The sequence below is a fragment of the Oryzias latipes genome, chromosome 17, assembly GCF_053564925.1.
Source record: "Oryzias latipes strain Hd-rR chromosome 17, Olatipes_Hd-rR_3.1".
NCBI classification, from domain to species: domain Eukaryota; kingdom Metazoa; phylum Chordata; class Actinopteri; order Beloniformes; family Adrianichthyidae; genus Oryzias; species Oryzias latipes.
The window spans coordinates 16,767,659-16,787,926 of NC_136253.1; the positions used below are offsets into that span (position 1 = coordinate 16,767,659).

Sequence of the window (20,268 nt, forward strand, 5' to 3'; positions counted from 1 at the left end):
TATTCTTTCATTCCTCATTTTTTTAAGAATAGAAGTTATTGACCGGCTGGTGTTCTAATAAGGAAGCAGTGCTGTAAGATATGGACACCTAGGCTCCGCCCCAATTTCTTGATCTTCATCACCTGACACCCCCTTTTTCTCCTTTTTGCTCTGCTCCACATTACTACTTTCTTCGTGAAGATGAATACACCCCCACCCCTCATTGTTTTGATGAATCATGTGACCAGCCTTTCCCTCCCCCTCCCGCCAGAGGCCCATCACACCCCCACAGCAGAGAACAGCCTGCCAACGCACAGCATCGCTCAGTAGCTCTGGCTCTCTTCATCATCAGTCAGAGCTAGAGAGACCAAGAGGAAGATAGACCAGAGAAGGAGGGGGAGTTGATAAGGGAGGGGTAGCTTTTAGCTGAGGGGGGGGAGGAGGAGTAGTGTGTTGGGGGGGTTCTCCCCAGATGAAGGCAGAGCACTGGGAGTCGTTTCCTGCACGCCGCCATGGAGCGATACGAGGAATGAGGGCGGATGGTGAGAGCGGGGAGCAGCAGCAGCAGCGGAGGGGGAAGCGCTGGGGGGGGTGTACGGCGTGGCAGGAGCCGGCTGCGCACCTGCAGGAGGCGGCTGGGGACCAGCTGCCCCGGCGTCGAAAAGATGTCCGCTGGCATGAAGAAGGTGGACTGCTTTTCACCCATGCTGTGCCACTGCAAGGTGGCCTGCACCAACAGCACCATCTCCCTCATGTTCGGCTGCAAGGTGCGTGGAGGGGGGGGGCGTCCTCACAGCCGGAGAGCTGAGGGTTTACTTAGGTCTGAGATCGGATGTCCGAGCTGTTAAGTTGGGTGATTGGGGAAAGTTCACGTTCATCAGGGAGAATGATAGTAAGAGTGGGTGGTAAAAACACCCCCACGCTCGCGCTCTGATAGACCCTCCTACATCTGATTGGACCAGACTCTGTGGTCCACCAGTACCCGGAGAGCCCATTTGTAAACAAACAGCAAAGAGTGCAGCTCATAAATTCTGCATTTTGTGGTGAAACTATTCCAGCTTTTTTAACTGCAGGTGTTTCCTTAACCCTTTAACAGTGGAGATGTCACCAATGACAGCTAAATAACACATGCTCTTTGCAACCAACTGACATTTTTTCCACTGCCAAATCTCTTTGACCGTTTATGCAATCACTGTGAATGAGCTGATTCCACATAGAGAAAAGTGCCTTTGCATATCAGCTCTGCACTAACGTGCAACACATTACTAACCTAAAGTGTTGCATAACCCCACAAGCCGCTTTTTGCTAGAATAACGTTATTTGCACTAACAGTTGAAGAGTTACGGTAGCCGAAAAAATGTCAACAATGGAACCAAAGCGCCGGTGTTAAAAGGTTAAAAAACAATCTTTTCACTTCAGAAAGTCTGGGGGGAAAAAGGATTGTGCTACTGCCTAACAATGTAACCTCTGCCGACCTCCAGCCCAGATGACGGATACAGGGTTTTGCCAGTAAGGTGAAAAAATCTCTGCCAAATCACCTGTGCGAATCAGTGAAAGCTGATTCCCTGTGGCGTCTCCTGAAGAAATATGGCAAAAGATGAATGAAAAATTTACCATCTTCATGTTTGTGTCAAGAACAAAAAAATGATGGAAACTTATGTGTAATAGGTCTGTCTGTTTATGCCTGCCTGTCTTTCTGCCAGCTCCAATACCTGTGTCCCTGTCTTACCACGTGGCTGTATGTCTGCTTGCTCGCCCACCTATCTGTCTGTCCATGTCCCTCTCTCATTCTGCGTCTGCCTGCATGTCTGCCGACCCGTCTGTGTATGTCTGCATTTCTGTCAGCCAATCTTCAAAGCATGTGAGAATCATAAATAGAAGCTTAGTCTCAGTGTCTCCGTTAGCCTCCTGTATTTTCCCGCCTCACGTCTGACACATTAAACGTTTGACCATGAGAAATCTGACAGGCTCCGCCTCTTCTGTTTCCCAATGGAGGAGCATGCTAAAGATGGGCACACGTGGGGGAGGATTTGATTGTCCCTGTGGGGATCTTTGACTCTTCCAGGGACAATAGGAGAGCCTGCAGAGGTGCCGAGATGTCTTGGACCCCCCACCTACGTCTCTCTCCGTACTGTATTTGATGTTCTCTTCATCACACTTCTGAATCATCCACAGCACCCCTCCCCCCAACTTCCTGTGCTTCTTCTTTTTATAGCAGCGTTCACAGACAAGAGACAACGCTAAGCTGGTTCCTCCCCTGCTCCTCTCCCTCCTCTTTATTAGCTCTCTTATAAAGGGGCGGAGACTGTGACAGTGCCGCTTGTGGACGTTCTGTCCCCCCCCCCCCCCCCCCCAACCTCATCAGTGAGTGGGTTTAGTGACACCTGTCTCCTGAAGTGCTATGGTGCCCCCTGCTGTCTGTGCATGAGCTGTGTTTGCTGTTGAATTCAGGAGCATCACGGCTTCTGGGAAGATGGAGATCTAAACCCTACAGTTTTGATCTTCTGAGCATCTCCTTTAGCTCTGTTTATCTCTGCATGGATGGAGCTGGCATCCCCCATGACACTGAAATGTCCACATGAGAGCAGCTCTGCAAAACTTCCCTGGACGTCTTGTCAGAGCAACGCTGATACTCACAGGAACTTCATCACTTTCGGGCAGCCGGTTTTTTAGTTAGGAATCTCTAGTCAAACACCACAGATCCAAACTTTAGTCTTTTTCACCATTATGGACGTTCACACATTCGATCTCTGTTCCATTACTATGTTTTATTGAAAGCTAGTAGTTGCTTCTGGATGAGGTTAACAATTGCAGCTAAGCCTGGACTTTTTTTTTTTGTGTTGGGCATCTTTGAAGTTCTAAGCCAACTGATTTTAAAGAACAACTCCAACAAAAATTGTGTTTTTGCTGTTTTTAACATGTTCATGTGCCATTTCTCTCATGATGGAGAACACATATAAAGAAATTAATCTTAAAATTGCATTTCTGAGTATTACTTTATTCAAGTCATTGTGAATCAGGAGCAGATGAAAAAATGCTGTTGGAAATGGTTTGGGTGACGTGGAACCTACAACTGCAAGTGACAAGCTCCCGCCTCTGCTCCATTCTGATGCATCCACTTGCAGACTAATAGATACATGAACATGTATGTATTCGTTTTCCTCGTCTGAGATGGTATCTGCCTCAAAACTGTACGTCTGGATTGCTCCAATAATGCTTGCCATTTTGTTCTTGCACCGGTAATGTTAGGTTAGGTGTTTGAGGGGCTGTAAGCTAGCGTGAGAGAGTGTAAACAGATGGATGACAGGAAATGGGGGCAGGCTTACGCAACACCAACAATCCTGTCTACAACTCTGAGGCAAACTCTTAATGAACTCCTGCTGCTCTACAGAAACTATGTCCTAGAAAAATTACAGAGTTGAGGGATTTTGGCTTAAAAACGGCACCATCAGAATAAAAAACAAAAAAAACTTGGTATTCAATAAACCAAAAGTTAATTACACTGGGATGTTTTTTTCCAACTTTTACTCTGGCCTTACTCAACCTTTTACTCAACCATGATCTGACTGTAGAAGATCTCTTTACTTCCAACTACAATTATCTTTTCATAATTTCCATTTATTAAGTACTACTGGCCATGTTCACATATTCGCTAGATCTTCACTAAGTAGATACTGTAAGTAGATACCATCTACTCCCTCTTGCACTGAATAAAAATGTAGCGAACACTGCATTTTTTTAGCAGACATTCTGTGATTGGACCTTTGGTGGTGAAATGGACCCTGGGAGTGTTGGATTATTGTGGATGTCTGCTGGCATTTCTTTTCTTATAGCTCCAACTGCAGATCTTTGTGCTGATGACTCAGTCAGACAAGACCTAGGTTGTTGGAGCTCTGACTCACCTGCTGCTGGAGGCCAGCACAAATATGCTACTCGCATGCTTCTGTTTACGATGCGTTCATAGTTCCCATAGGGATTAAGTTAAAAATTCTTCTAGTCATGATCATAGTTATGCATTCAATTAGGCTATGTGCTTGATTATTTTTACGAATGTGCTCATGGTTAATATTACGCTCATGATTGTTCATGATTGTGCTTATTATTAGGGTCATTCTTATGTTTGTAATAAGCTCATGTTTACGATCTTGCTCATTTTCACCAATTTTTTAGGATTACTCTCCCATTGACGTTTATGTTCAGGTTAATGCTAGCATTCATGATTACGTCCATATTGGCTTTTAGAATCAAGCTCATTTTCACATTTTCCTCCCATGTTTTCGATCATGATCAAGGTCAAGATTATACTTATGTTCTTTATCAACCTCATGGCATGATTACACTGATGTTCACGATCATGCTTATGTTCACAATACACTTGTGTTTAAAATCATGCTCCTGTTCATGACTACATCAATTATTACTTTTGTGCTCATGACTGTGTTGAAGTTTACAACTATGGTCATGTTCACATTAAGTTTGCTCGCGTGTAGATTTCATGATCTGTCTTACGTTGATGCTTATACTCATGCCCAGGTTGCCAGTTAGCCCCACGTTCATACTCGTTTAGAATTTGCATTGTTACACATATGCATATGTTGGTGAATTCACACATGGACATGGCAATGCTCAAGAATGTTCATTGTCATATTTACAATAACTTTAATGTTTCTAAAGACTCCCATCTTTACAATCCTGCTGTTGTAACAACTATTCCTCTGTTTATGTTGTCATTCATGATGAGTCTTATGTTTGGGATTACTGCTATGCTCACAAACATGCTTGAGCACACCATTCTTTATGATTGTTTCTGAGTATGTCAGCTCTTGTATCCACATTAAGTCTTCTGTCCATACTGATTTGTTTAGCTCCTGATCATGGCTATGAAGTTATTCTTAATTACTTTCCATATTGGCACAACAGTTCTGTTCATGTTCATGTTGTCCAAACAATTCTGACAGCATAACATGCTGCAGATATTTGATCCTGTATTATTATTATTATCATATTGTTTATTTGAATTGTATTTCATTTGTAATTTATTTTTGAAGCATGTATTTATTGTGATGGTGCCTTTCGCCCCGGTCTCCCTTTAAAGAGAGATTTTATCTTAATGGGAGTTCCTGGTAAAATAAAGGTTAAATAAAAAGATTTAAAAAATATGTATATGTATAAATGTTTTGTTTCTAGGCCTGAACTTGAATCCTGAGATGATAAGCTCATATCCTGCTTTTAACCTGTACACATGTGTTTGTTGTGTTTGTGTGCATCAAGTTTATTGCTTTTTGTCTTCTGTTTCTGCTGGAAAGCATTAGTTTACTGACATGTATCAGTTACTCTTTTCTAACTTTTTATGACAATATTTGTGATGCTGTCGTAGTGGACTGTTCAGGTGCTGCTTTATTCTGGTGACGGACAGTTCTGTAACTGTGTGGGTCTCTGTTTTACAGAAGTACAGGCACCACGATGAAGACTCATCCCCGCAGGAACAGAGCTCGCCTCCTTTGACAGAAGAGGCAGGAGGCCCTGAGCTGGTCCAGGTGGCTGAGAAGAACCTTTCTGAGATTGAGAATGTGCATGGATATGTCACCCACGCTCACATCTCCCCCATGAAGGTAGGAGATTCTGCTGTTTGTTTTTTGTTTTCTCTCTTGTTCCATTGCTCCTTTTTCTCTGTTCATGTTTCTCTTGTGTCTGTCAGATCAAAGTCACATGATCACTCCTGAGATCATGTGAACATTATGCTATCAGTAATAGGGATGTCATACAATCCATTCTAAGTCATAAATCAGAAGATGATTTATGACTGGAATGGGAAGCAATAGCTGCATTCCTTCCTGTATTCCAACCTTGCACTAGGCAGGGCAAAAACTATCCAAAGCAGGGGATATGAGCTCTTGGGGTCTGAAATTGTCCATTCTTTTGTCCATACTTTTAAATTGCTAAATTGTCCATGCTTTTAAACCCTGATAGTGCTCTGAGCTTCCTGTCTGCCTCTGGCCCTGCCCTGCTCAGCATCATGCCTAAATGCTGCTCAGGGTACTGGCTGATGTTCTAATCAGCTTTTCACAAAATGTGAGGACGAGTTGTGACAAAGCAGTATTTCTGATGAAGTCCAGCTTCGCTCTGTGCTCGTGTACAAGCATGTGATGGTTTGCGCATGTGACAAAATGTAGGAATTACTCAAAGCAGAAACTCCAATATTCTGCCACCCCTAGAGGTTAGTCTGTCAAAGACGATACATTTTAATGCTAGTTCTACATGAGTTACAGTGCCACCATGTGGTCAGAGTTACAGTGCCACCATGTGGTCACGAGTTACAGTGCCACCAGTGGTCACCATGTGGTTGTGAGTTTTGGTGCTGGTGTTTGTGTACACCCATGTGTCAGATTGTGTCTGATCATTCTTGTTGTTTGTCTTGAAGAACATCAGAAGTTACATCATTTAGGTCCTACATGATGCTGAGTTTTTATCAGTTGTCTTAACTTGGTCTTTTGAGCATCTGAAATGCTCTGTTCTACATCAGTCTGTCTCCAAATCCCACCAGCCCTCAGTTTTGTCCTTTTCCTTATCTTCCTCCTCTGCTCCTGTCTCTGTCTGTTCCTCCTTTAGAACATCCTTGAAACATTTAAACAGTTGCGGTCAGTCGTTTTCTTTAGTTCCTTCATGAAGCTCTGTGGAATTTTTCTCCTTTAACCTTCACTTGTTTGCTACCTTCAGGACTCCTTGCAGTAACATGGTTATCTCACTGACTCTTAACAGAAAACCCACTATGACATTCACTGTAAACTTAGAGAAATTATTCAACTCCACAATTTCTATTTTGGTTATCTAAACATAGTTAAACTTAAACTCTGTGCTGGTTAATTCAGTAGTTATTTTTTGGTTAACCTAAAGGTTAACTCCATAGTTGAATCTTTGGTTAACTACTTAGTTACTAATTGATAAACTATTTGCTAAACTCCTAAATTAGCTCTTTTTTAACTATATATGTTGATAATGTAACGGTTAAGTCTTTGGTGAAGTGCATGGTAACTACATAGTTACTATTTTAGTGCACTCCATTGCACAATGTTTGGTTAACTTCACTGTACACTCTTTTGTCGACTATGTCACACAGAGTTTGGTTAACTCTTTAGTTTACTACATAACACACTCTTTGGTTAACTTCATCACATACTCTTTGATTAACTTAATGTATACTCTATTCTTAACCGCATTTTACAGTGTTTTGTTAACTCTATTTTGCTGTGTTTTGTTCACTCCATTTTGCTGTGTTTTGTTCTCTTTGCTCTGTGCTTTGTTCTCTAACCATTGTGTAGTCAATGGTTAGTTTCATTACATGCTTTTTGGTTAACTCCATCATATGCTCTTTGGTTAAGTCCATTGCAAAGTCCTTTGTTAACTCCATTGTATAGTCTCTGGTTAACTATCTGCACAGTGTTTTGTTAACTCCATACAATAGTTGCTGGATATTTTCATTGTGCACTTTTTGGTTAACTCCATCATATGCTCTTTGGTTAAGTCCATTGCAAAGTCCTTTGTTAACTCCATTGTATAGTCTCTGGTTAACTATCTGCACAGTGTTTTGTTAACTCCATACTATAGTTGCTGGATATTTTCATTGTGCACTTTTTGGTTAACTCCATTGTATACTCTATGGTTAAGTCCATCGTATACTTTTTTGTTAACTCAATTCCATTGTCTTTGGTTCACAACATTGTACACTGTTTGGTTATATCCATTTTTCCGCTTTAGTTAAATCTATTGTATACTGTTTGACTAACTCCAATGTACAGTGTTTAGTTAATTCCATTTTATACTCTTTGGTTTACTCCATCATACATTGTTTGGTATACTCCATAGTACATTGTTTGGTATACTCCATCATACATTGTTTGGGTTACTCCATCATACATTGTTTGGTATACTCCATAGTACATTGTTTGGTATACTCCATCATACATTGTTTGGGTTACTCCATCATACATTGTTTGGTATACTCCATAGTACATTGTTTGGTATACTCCATAGTACATTGTTTGGTTTACTCCATCATACATTGTTTGGTATACTCCATAGCACATTGTTTGGTATACTCCATAGTACATTGTTTGGTTAACTCTATTGTACATTGTTTGGTTTACTCCATAGTACATTGTTCGGTTTACTCCATAGTACATTGTTTGGTATACTCCATAGTACATTGTTTGGTATACTCCATAGTACATTGTTTGGTTAATTCTATTGTACATTGTTCGGTTTACTCCATAGTACATTGTTCGGTTTATTCCATAGTACATTGTTTGGTTAACTCTATTGTACAATGTTCGGTTTACTCCATAGTACATTGTTCGGTTTATTCCATAGTACATTGTTCGGTTTATTCCATTGTACATTGTTTGGTTAACTCTATTGTACATTGTTCGGTTTACTCCATAGTACATTGTTCGGTTTATTCCATAGTACATTGTTTGGTATACTCGTATAGGAGTGTAACGGTCGTAATCGACGGAACCGTTTCGGTATGGCAATTTCAGTTCGGATCAATTTTGTACTGTTTTGGTTTTTCGTCTATTTGTTGTTTATGGTTTCCCCCCCAAATATAGTAACTTTGCGCCGAGGCAGAACTAATGTCAACCGCGAGTTTAGGAAGGGGGTGGGAGGGGGCGTGGCAGCACGCAGCGCAAGAGTGTGTGTGTGAGCGCAAATTTAGGGGGGGGGGCTGCTCAGTTCGCCAGAACAGTGATAAAAACGGTTTCTTCAAAAAGAACGGAGACCGTTTCTTTTATTAACTCGCTCTGGAGACTCTGAGGGTCCAAGCGGGAGAATGAACCCCGAAGGAAGATCTGTTATCCAGAAAAGACAATTGGATAAGTCGAAATCTGTGATTTGACATTTTATTGTTACACGAAGATAGCCTATGCCACAGATAACACATCTAATCTGTTAACGAACTTAAAATGGCATCACCCGACTGTAAAAATCGGCTCCAAAAGACAGATAGTTGTATTATATTATATAGCAGATCACCGACATAGGTTAATTTTGTTATTGTTATATAAAACCAATAAATGCATTTTGCAAGAAATGTTTCTGCCTTTTTTGTACCGACAAAAATACAGAAAATGAATTCAACCGAGCCCTATGAAATTCTGAACCGAATTGAGATTTTAGTGTACCGTTACACCCCTACCATCGTACATTGTTTGGTATACTCCATCGTACATTGTTTGGTTAACTCTATTGTACATTGTTTACAGTCTTGACTCTTTTTTTTTTTTTTGTGGCCACATTTGTATCACTGATAGAAACCAGTTGCAGCCTGACTGGATCAAGTTGTGGACATTTAGGAGACAGTCTCTGTCCAGTTCTTCATCTCGGCTTTTGATCTCAGCAGTTACTTCTCTCCCTCATTTTGATCTTCTCCCCCCTTCCCGTCCGTACCTTGTAGGCGGCATCTCTGGAGTGCATCTTTGACGACTCCTCAACACTAGGACCCCTTCAGTCGGAGCTCCCCTCCCCCACACTGTCCACCCTCTACCTCCATGGAGAGGACAGCCCCCTCCCCTCCTGCTCTTCCAATCCTTACCCCCCAATCCAGGTAAATCCCCTGTCCTCTCATCATCCATCTTCCTGAAGATCTTGTCCTGTTGTTATGGAGCACCTAGTTCTGCTGGCGGTTGAGGATTCAGAGATTCCCTCTCCTATTCTCATTTTGTTTTTGAATTGTAGTGATAGAGGACCTAGGGGGTTTGGTTTTGTGTGGAGGTTCAGAGTTCTGGATCAGATTAGATTAAAAGAACTGATATGTGACGGACAAGCGGGAGTTGAATGAAGCTTCGGTTTCTTCCTAAATTTAGAGCACACCAAGGAAGATTTAATTTCAGAAAGTTACAAAAAATACCCAACATTTTTACCCGATTCAAACTAATAAAAACATATGCATCCCTCAATGCAGAACATTACTGCTGTGTTAGTATTAGCTTGGAGAAAATCTCAGTTTTGACAAGAAATGGCATGCAAATAATTTATTTTCTCTAGTCTTCAGACCAGCTCAGCCCTGGGCGCAGCTTGATGTTCATAGACAGGGGGCTATAACCTGCTTTTAGGTGGTTGTAGGGGCTCAAAAAGCTGGTGACAATCCACTGTATCTATGGCAACTCGAGACCTGATTGGTTCCAGCTATCCTTTTTTTGCCATAGACCAACACTTGTAACCTGAGCTCTTGCTGGTGGAGTAGTTGGTTCTTGGCTCTGTTGTGTTAGACCTCATGTGGGCCAAGCTTGTAGACTGCTGGGGTGTCATAAAGGCCACCTTCTGGATAAGGTATATTTCTGGGGTAGTGGTGGATAATGTACAGAACCTGGGTGATCATGATCAGTTGCAGATGACTTTTGAAGTTCTGGGGCTTTAAGACTAGACCCAGGAATATAGGGTGATCATCTTTGTCGCTTGGCCTTGAGCTTGAAAGAAATAAATACCCTCTATCCTTCTATCCTACTCTCTAACCCTCTTACACATGCTCAGTCCTGTGTAATCTCACAGTAAAAATGGAAGCTATCCCAGCTGTATCATGGTAAGGGTGGGGTTCACACAGGAAAAGTCGCCCATCCATTACAAGGCCACACAAACACACCTAAGTCAATATAGTCACCAACCAATCAGCCTGGAGCTTTATTTTTGGACCCTGACTAGGACCTTCACTGTGAGGCTACAGTGCTAAACACCATAGCACCATGCAGCCCCTTCCAAGAAAAATAAAAAAATAATTTAGATACAAAAGAGATTTATATAAATATACTCCTTGATTTCCCCAGGTGTTTATACAAAAACCAGTGTAATAACAATAAAATCTTTATCAACCAAGAAGATTTTAACCTATGCTGCTGTACGGGGAAATAAAAAATAAAAGCTTGTCTTTTTGAGGGCCGTCACATTCACATGTTTTTAAGAACAATTTTAAGTCAACAATTACTGCAGTATCAAAAAGTCTTTGTTTGCTGTATGTTCAGACCTTTTAACAGACATTGCCCCAGTTTCTAATTCCTCAGAAGTCTTATCAGCATTGTTAAATGTTTTTTATGGTCTTTTCATCTGGTATGATTGCTGCTAATAAATGTATGCAATGTTATGTGTTGTGATGGCTCACCTGGATTCATCATTCCGCTGCCACAGATAAAACCTGTCCTTTTATAATAAACCCATGGTTTCACTTTCTCATCTAAGAAAGTGAAACCATGAAATCATTGGTTTAATTAATAATTAAAGAAAAGCTAATGTGGATAAGGAGAAAAGAAGTCTTGGTGTGTTTTACATTTTCCAATATAAATAAATGATAAATGGTGTATACTTATTCAGTGCTTAACTACATTTTAGATGGCCCAAAGCGCTTTTAAAAAGTCCCATTCAACCACAGACGCACACTAATGGCGGCTCTGCTGCCTAACACTGGCGCCAACCTTTAATCACCAGGAGCAAGTGATCAGTGTTTTGCTCAAAAACACTTCAACACATGGGCTTTGACACGAGTCAGGATGAGAACCGAACTTTCAATCTACTGATCAGAGGTCAACCACTCTACCTCATAGTTTTGGAAAACCAGCATGTATGTAGTATTCACAGCAGATTGTATAGAACCAGGGGACCTGATATAAACATTGATGTCATGCCTGATCTAATCCAACAGGTGAACTTAAAGAGACATTTTTTTGCAAAGATGGATGTGCACATTGTGGTGCCTTACAGAAGAGTTTTTGCCAAACACAGCTACCTCTGCGGAGAGTGTGTGTGTGTGTGCGTGCGTTAGCCTGGGGGCGGTGCCGGCAGCGCAGACTCTTCTTGGAAGGGGCTGTTCTTTACTTATCCACGTCACAATGTGAGAACTCGCTCGTTTTTGTGGATTGGTCGGGGCTGGTGCTCAGAGTGCAGTTTTTTGGCGGAATACTCAGAAATGCATGAAATGATCAAATTACGGCTTTGGAGTTCTTTATGGTGAGGAATTAATAGCCTTAAAAGCTCAAAACGTTGATTTTGCATGATATAGGCTCTTTAAAGTCATCCCCTCTACAACTTTGTTGTGGGTGTGTTCCAGTACTTTTTGGCTGGAACCAAACTGTTTCTGCACCAATCAGCGGCATTTATGATCAGCTGTATTGATCAACACCTTTTCTCCGTGTGGTTTTTCATTGCTACTTCGGTGGCGTGGTTGTGTTCTTATGCGAGTCTGATCCACCTGTGACTTGGGTTGTAGTTTCTGTGTTGTGAGTGTTAGAGAGTTCCATATCAAACAGTCCTATAGGTTTTCTGCACTTTGTCATTCCGATTTTGAATCCAGACTCTTCTACTTTTGGGGGGTTGAAGTGGGACAAAGGTCAGCAAGACCAAAACTGCTTGGGTAAGTCTAAGGAGGGGGTGTGTGCATGCTGCCTTCAGCCTGCAGAGGACTCCCTTCCTGCTGGCTGGGTTGGGCGCTGCAGTCTGCCGCAGATATCTGTCTCTCGCTCAGCGGCTCAGCCATGATCTTTCGCCGCCGCAGCTTCATTCGCCCCTGGAGGTTGCTCTTTCTCACCTCCTCTCAGGACCACCGGCCCCCGCCAATTTGCCGCTCAGCCTCTCTGCTGCTGAACCTTTCTCCTCCTGCTCCTCTGCAGCCTCTTGTTTGTGTCTGTGAGGAGAAACAGTGGGGTGGGGGGCGCTAGGTGGAGCAGAGACCCCCCTCCCACCGTCTGCTCCAGCAGCAGAAGCCAGCGGCATGCTCAGCTCCGTGTGGCACGCTAAAAAGATGGGCCGCCGCATTATGGGCACCCTGAGGAGGACCAAGCGGCTCCACCGCCGCCTGCTGGTAGGTCACCCCACCAGAGGTGAGGAGGCAGGGGGAGGCTCTGCACCGTGACTCATTTCTATGGCAGGAGCATCAGTGCGAGAGCTGCTGCGTCATGTGACGCTGCGGATCTCATCCTCAAACCCTCGACCAGTAGAGCTGAGACGGAGGACACTGCTGGCTGCCTGTGTGTCCCTGTGTGCTTGTACTTGAGTGTGTGTGTTGATGAGTGTGCGTGTGTACGTGTGTGAGTATGTTTCTATACGAGTTTGTGCATCTGTGTGTGCGTGTCTATTCCTGTGTGTGTACAGTGGTTTGTTGATAATTCTGCACAGTTGCGAGCTTTCTCTGGTAGAGCTTGCATGCGCACACATGTGGCTGATGGACCATGATGGCGCGGAGCGTCTGCTGGTCGGAGGCAGCTGCTCTTCTAATGTTGCTTAGCAACCTGCAGGTTTCTGCCACTGCTTCAAACGTGCACATCGTGCTCAGTCGTGACAAACATGCAGGTTTTTTGATCATGACGGCATGAGCGTGCGTACGAGCCCCCCCTTCAGCAACAGTCTGCTTAACCACAGCTGACCCATCAGCTGCTTCTTCTGATTTTTCGTTCTGGATGTTTTTTTTCTTTCTTGTTTTAGTCTAGTTGAGCAGAGGTGATCTGTGCTGGAGCTTTTCCTGAAGACGAACAAGTTGATGTTTGCATCCGTCTTATGATGGAAACCTCTCTCAGATGGTTAAGATGACTGGAAATAAAGAAAACAACAGTCTAGTTTAATCCTTTTACAGAGTAGTTTCAGCTCTAGTTTACATTTTATCGACTACCCTAATTGTTTAACCGTGGAGGCAATTAACAGTTCAAGAAAAGCAGCTTTGCACTGGTAAAGTACTTTTGTTTAATTGCACTTTGCAAAATCACGTTTCTAATTGCACACAGTGCAGACCAGACACTTTAAAATACCAGTCTACTCATTGCATTTCTGCTTTTTATTCTACTTCGCATTTTGCTTCGTTGCATTATCTATTTTTAATACCCTCATTTGTGCTTTTTTTACTCATTACTTTTATTACTTGTATTTTTGTGCATTTGTTTACATACGTTGTTGAGGGTAGACAACAAGCAAGAATTTCATTTCAATGAGAACTTTGCTTCTCTGTTCCATAAGACAAGAAACACTTTAAATCCTGAATCTGATATGCAGCTTTTCTATGATCCTATATAAGGTCGAGGAGTTATGGTGTGTCAAAGAGCGTGTGTAACATGTCGCCGGCTACATCGCTGACGTTAAAGGATGGACTGTGATATGATCCACAGCACCTACAGTCCAGAACAGTTTGGAACCTTGGAGAACTTGACACAAGCCCACCATGCCACCCTTGTTCTTCTGAGGCAGGGGTCTGCAACCTGTGGCTCCAGAGACACTTGCAGCTCTTTTTTTCCTTCCATTTAAGAAAAATGCTAAAAAAGAAATAAGAATAAATATTAAATTAGTTATGTACATATTGTAATCTTTGGTGCAAAAAAGCATCTAGTTGTTGTCATAATGATAGGAAATGCAGTGTTTTACTTGGCCTTTTTGCATTTCTGTGTTCTTCAGGTAGAGCTTTATTGACACAGGGTGTTTTTTATTTGGAAGGAGCTTGTATTTGCTGCTGCCAAAAGTAAAGAAGTGAAAGTTTTCATTTATAGACAAATATAACAATTTATAATTCAATTATTGTGAATGTTTAAAAGTTAAATGTTATGAATGAATGGCCTTAATGGCCACATAAACCTAGTGTATTTTTGAAAAGGTTAAGTGGGACTTGGCAGCGCTCACTGAGTTTAGATCAATAAGAAACGTCACAGACAAACTGTTTCCACGAAGGCCATGCAGGACACCCTTAATCCTCCGTGGAGTGCCACCCCTCCTGCTAAATGCTGACCGTACAGCCCTCTGCTGGACAGGTATGTCTTGCTCATTGGAACTAAAGTGGGGGCAGCGACGATTGGGTCCGTGTGGGCGGATGCTGTCCCCTGCTGCTGACATGCACACAGGTCTTCTGTGTGGTGAGCGTGGAGGCTGCATTGATTATTCATGCAGCACGCTGAGCTGCACCCCCCGGTGTGATGACATGAGAGGGACAGAGCTGCAGGAGCAAAGGGGGATGAGCGCAGAGATCGCACACCGCTGCTTGCCTGAAGGAGCCGCCTTCATCCATTATTCAGCCTCGTCTTTTTCTAGGCAGGACATCCCCTTCAGCATGACAACACACCCCGCTCGGCAGGGGCTCAGTACGACAAAGGACTTGGGTAAAAAGCCCCCGCAGGTCAGTTCCAGCCTGAAGGAGACCCTGGCCCACCTTCACCCACTCCAGCGTCAGCATGCCATCGAGCTACACCAGCAGCAGCAGCAGCAGCAGCAGCAGCATCAGAGCCGCCCCCCCGTGCAGCCGTCTCTGCCCCCTTGCACCATGCCTGCCTCCTTAAGAGCACGCAGTCGCTTTCTCACCCTGCGGGACAGCGTTAAGAAAAGCCCCACCAAGAGCACGGCCAAGGTGGTGATGGGGCAAGCGGCTCGTAGAAAGGAGGTTTCCTGGATACCATTCAGCTTCGGTCAGGTACTCCAGCTGTGTGGCCAGGGGCCAGCTGTGCACCGGCCTCTCTTAAAGAAACTCACAAACTGTCAGAATGCTCCGTTTAGCAGTTACGCTCTCTGTGTGCGTGTCCAGATCTAACCAAGATCTGCAGGTTTGGAGAAGTACAAGTGTTATGTGTGGTGCAGTCTGAACTTCAAGAAAGGGGGTGTGGTTTTGAATTTAAAGAGCTTCTTTAAAAGGAGCTTTTCTATTTTTTGGAGATTTTTGTGAAACCCCTTAATTGAGTTTTCTCTGTAAGTTCCACAGGTTCTTTTGGACTTCATCCTTTATTTTTCCTGCTTTGTTCTATAAATAGAAGTCAGGGTATTCATCCCTAAAGAAGAGTTCCCGAAGTGAAACACGGGGGTGGGAGTATGATGCTGAGTTCTCCTCTTGTACAGGGAGCTGTAGTTGGCTAGATGATCTCATAAAGAAATGGGAACATGAAGGGTGGATTTAGAAAGATAACTTTGTGCAGGATCAAGATCAGTGTGATCTGGGCTTGTTTTTCATGGAATCGTCTAAATAGATGGAGTTGACAACTGATGCTGGCGGTGGGGTTATTTGCCGCCGCCCCCCCCCCCCCCCCCCCGGCAGTATAATCTGAGCGCTGCTGCAGAAGTGGGGCTGACTGATCAATGTGCTCAATGTGTTCAACTAATTATAGCTGCTGCTGCTTTTCCATGGGCAGCTTCGGGGCCTGCTGGAAACGAGCGCTGAACCTGGGGAACGGATGAAGCCTTCAGAGTCCTGGAGTTGGCTCAAAACCTGCTCCTTTAGTTGAAGTTACAGTGGTGTCAACTCGTTTTGGATAGGTATTCATGGACAAACGTGAGCACACCTAGCCTGTGTGGATCGATGGGCAGGATGCCCCTCCCTGGTGATGTATGTGAACAGGACATCGCCATTAGTTTAAAACAGTCCTTGTGGTTTAAGCCTAGGTATGTTTTACTTCAAACTTTGCCCTGATTTTAGTTTAAACTAAGTTCAAGTTCAGATGGTGGCAGAGAAGAACAGCTGAAATCAAACACAAGCTGGTTGTGTTTCATCTTACCTCCACTTGTCCCCTTTCATGTCTCAGCTGCATCCCATAATGATGGAAAGAACATCCACTCCCTGAGGAAAGGGATGTTCCCCGCACATGTGCCGAGGTCAGGTAGATGGGCAATAAAGCTCAGAGCAGCAGATGGGGGTTATCCTCACTGTCTGTCATTCACATGACCTCCTCCTGTAATTGGCGGCTCGGTCAGACTCCACTCACCTCTGTGAGCTCTAACCAAACTTTTAAAACTAATTTTGTCTTCTTCCTCCATGCTGTCTGTCTAATCTCCAACTTCTCCAGCAGGCACAAGCCACCCCACCCTCCCCTCCCATCATTCCTGTGATCCCCATCACGCCAATCTCAGTCGAGACCACCGTCATCCCTCCATCCTCACAGGTTTTTTTTCTTTTTTCCCATTTCATTCACTTATTTTTGTTTCTGTGCTCCATCCATAAATCAATCCATACATCATCCATCCATCATCTACTGCTCAGCAGGCTGACGTTTGCCACAGTGGGTGGATGTTGAGGTATATTCTGACAGGGTGTGATGTTTCCTTTTGTGGTGCTTCTTCCCTCAGGCTAACCCCCCTCCTGTGGTGGTGAACACGGACAGCTTGGACACGCCTCCTTACGTGAGTTTGAACCCGTCTGCTGGTCTTCTGTGTAGCACAAACTCTTCTGACTGCGTGTCTGTGTGCAGGTGAACGGGGCCGAGGCAGAGTACGAGTATGAGGAAATCACGCTAGAGAGGGTAAGACCACCAGCTGCAGTCATTCAGGAAACACCCCTCCCACTCATCTTTAAGGGTCAGAGCAGACTGAAATAACGATCATTTTGAATACCATCTGTTGTTGGAATGGTTTTCCAGCATGAGGTATTGGGTTACTTCTCCCTCATTCCTAAAAGATGTTCTGGTGAAGCCTCTGTGTTCACAAACAGACCTGAGCACACTACCTGTGACACTGATGAGCATGCATGTCTCTTCCTGCTGCCAGGGAAACTCCGGGTTGGGCTTCAGTATCGCTGGTGGCACGGACAACCCCCATATCGGTGAGGATCCCAGCATCTTCATCACCAAAGTCATACCTGGAGGGGCTGCTGCTCAGGATGGGCGGCTTAGGTGAGATGACACATAGACTAACTCATGCATATTAGCAGACAGGTGTGTTTCTCTCAGCGTTGGTGGCAGTTTGTATAACAGACAACTGTCCTTAAAGTGTTTCACAATAATAGACGAGGCATAGGCGGATAAACGTGATGAGAAGCATAAAATATGTAGATGTTTAGATGTTACCTGGATAAAATGTTGTATGATTTAGGAGTTTCCTGGCTTTAGTGTTGCCAGATTCAGATGTTATGTAGCTCAGATGTTGCCTGGTTTAGATTTTGTTTGGTACAGATTTCACCCAGTTCAAAGGCCCATGTGTTGCCGGGTTTAGGGTTTGCAGATGTTCATCCCTGATATGAAAAACCTCACTTGGGGCTCCAGGTGCTCTATATCATTTCATCCAGGACCATCTGTGTTTAGTTTGAATTTGGTGGACTAAGTGAAGGTCTCAGAACCCCACCCCCAGTTAACACTGTGCTCCTTCTCTTGTTTTAGGGTAAACGACGTCATCTTAAAGGTCAACGACATGGATGTGAGGGATGTGACCCACAGTCGGGCCGTGGAGGCGCTGAAGGAGGCTGGCTCTCTGGTTCGGCTCCACGTGCGCAGGAGGAAACCTGTCTCTGAGAAAGTCATGGAGATCAAGCTAGTGAAAGGACCTAAAGGTGAGTGTTAGTCTATGACCGAAAACCGGCTCAGATCTTTTCCAGAAATGTTTTCTGCATTATTTCGGGTTTTTGTGAATCTAGAATGGTCTATGTTGGACTTCTCATGGATGTAACTAAGTCCAGCCTCTTTGTTGTACCACAGAACTGCAGCTGGTGATTAGTGTGGCAGCCCCTTCGGGGGGCCCAACAGGTCTATGTTCACGTGCATTCTGGTCTGTGCAGGTCTGGGGTTCAGTATCGCAGGGGGAGTAGGAAACCAGCACATCCCAGGTGACAACAGCATCTATGTCACCAAGATAATTGAAGGTGGTGCTGCGCACAAAGATGGCAGCCTGCAAATAGGAGACAAGCTGCTGGCTGTAAGTCTGACTAAACTGTGCATGATCCAGCCAAATCTGCTGCAGTCTGAGGCCTGTGTGTTTATGCAGGTGAATAGCTCCTGTCTGGAGGAGGTGAGCCACGAACATGCTGTCACCGCCTTGAAGAACACACCTGATGTGGTCTACTTGAAAGTGGCAAAGCCCAACACCGTCTTCATGAATGATGGCTTTGCCCCGCCCGACCTCACTAACTGTGAGTGACATCACTTTTGTTTCATTATGGCTGATGGTCTCCACACAGGAAGTTGTTACAATCCTGCCGTTTCTGTTGGATGCAGCCCTAAGGAGAAAATGCTAACCTGCTCCTCAGTCTGGCTGTTACAACTTCAGTAGATTCTAGTCGAGTACCACAGTACCTCGATGTTCTGGCCAGACCTGCTTCATAAGAGCAACCAGCGGCTAGCACATCTGAATGTTGCTCATTCCTTCTTCATGATTTTCTCCAGGACCTTAGGAATTCTAACTTATAAGTGTTCCACAGAGAATCAGCTATGTGTGTGTGTTTGTGCATAAATTTGAGTGTCATCTGTCTGCCTGAGGGTGTGTCAGTTCTGTGTGGGTGTGTATACTTGAACTCCTTGACTTGGGGGAAGAGCTCTCCACTCACTCAAAGGGGAAGAAAACTGTTTTCATGGTCAAGAACCATGGTCTCCACCATAGAGGTGATCATTCTCCTTTTAGCCAATGAAAAGATAACTGTAAGCTATTTCAGTGCACACTTAAGGTTCTGGTTCAAAATGCCCTACAGAACAACATTATCTGCAAAAAGCAGAAATGAAAACCTGTAGTTCCCGAGTCAAATTCTCTCCGGCACCTAGTGGTGACTAAGGGCAACCCTCTTGAATTCTTCCCCTACCCCTACGGCTTCTCTCTGCCCCTACATTTAGCCCTTCAAGCGAAAGTTTATGGAAAAATAGTGTCTTCAAATTCGGACAACACTACCCCTGGATGGTCATCCGGTGTGCTACGTTATCGCGTAGCTGCCTGCTCTCAGAATGTACATAACATCGGGTTTTTAACTTAAAAAAGCCATGCTAATAATGCAAATAATAATAAAAAATATATGAATTAATAAAACACACAAATACCCAACACATACACATCCCAACATTAAAATCAAAACAAATCAAATTAGTTGTTTTATAAAATCAAGTAAAAACATGTGGACAAGTAAAAAGATGTGTTTTAAGTTTTTTCTTAAAAACCTCCACAGTGGCTGAAGGCAGGCAGGCTGTTCCACAGGCGAGGCCCACAGTGCTGAAAGGAGGCCTCGCTGTGGGTTTTAGTGTGGACCTGAGGGCTCTGGGAGGGTCATAGACTATAAGTAAATCTGATAAAAATGAGGATCCAGGTCCATGTAAACCTATATAAACTAATAAAAGAACCTTAAAAGCGATCCTAAAGCTGACTGGGAGCCAGTGCAAAGACTTCAAAATTGGAGTAATGTGCTCCTTCTTTCTGGTTCTAGTTAAAAGGCATGCAGCCGAATTTTGAACAAGCTGCAGTCGATTGAAAGTATTTCTCTTAACACCAGAAAGAAGAGCATTACAATAATTTATCCTAGATGTTATAAAGGGATGGAGTAATATTTCAGCACTGGCTTTAGAGAGAAAGGATCTCACTTGGGCAACATTTCTAAGGTGATAAAAG

At 43.7% G+C, this 20,268-nt stretch overlaps 1 protein-coding gene across 50 annotated transcripts in view; it reads left to right on the plus strand.

The window, feature by feature from the left end:
* dlg1b (discs large MAGUK scaffold protein 1b) overlaps positions 1-20,268 on the plus strand; it is a 53,619-nt gene that overhangs the window by 18,752 nt on the left and 14,599 nt on the right. For 12 of the 50 annotated variants that reach the window (XM_023965504.2, XM_078934691.1, XM_078934692.1 and 9 more), the window contains 9 exons: positions 5,427-5,591; positions 9,431-9,580; positions 16,761-16,856; positions 17,041-17,094; positions 17,163-17,213; positions 17,458-17,582; positions 18,066-18,235; positions 18,461-18,597; positions 18,667-18,811. In XM_023965504.2, coding sequence (XP_023821272.1) covers positions 5,427-5,591; positions 9,431-9,580; positions 16,761-16,856; positions 17,041-17,094; positions 17,163-17,213; positions 17,458-17,582; positions 18,066-18,235; positions 18,461-18,597; positions 18,667-18,811 — 1,093 coding nt within the window. Of the gene's footprint in view, positions 1-272; positions 747-5,426; positions 5,592-9,430; positions 9,581-10,229; positions 12,821-16,760; positions 16,857-17,040; positions 17,095-17,162; positions 17,214-17,457; positions 17,583-18,065; positions 18,236-18,460; positions 18,598-18,666; positions 18,812-20,268 lie in introns of those variants that run through there. The other 38 variants (XM_078934718.1, XM_023965518.2, XM_023965513.2 and 35 more) reach the window with 10 other exon arrangements.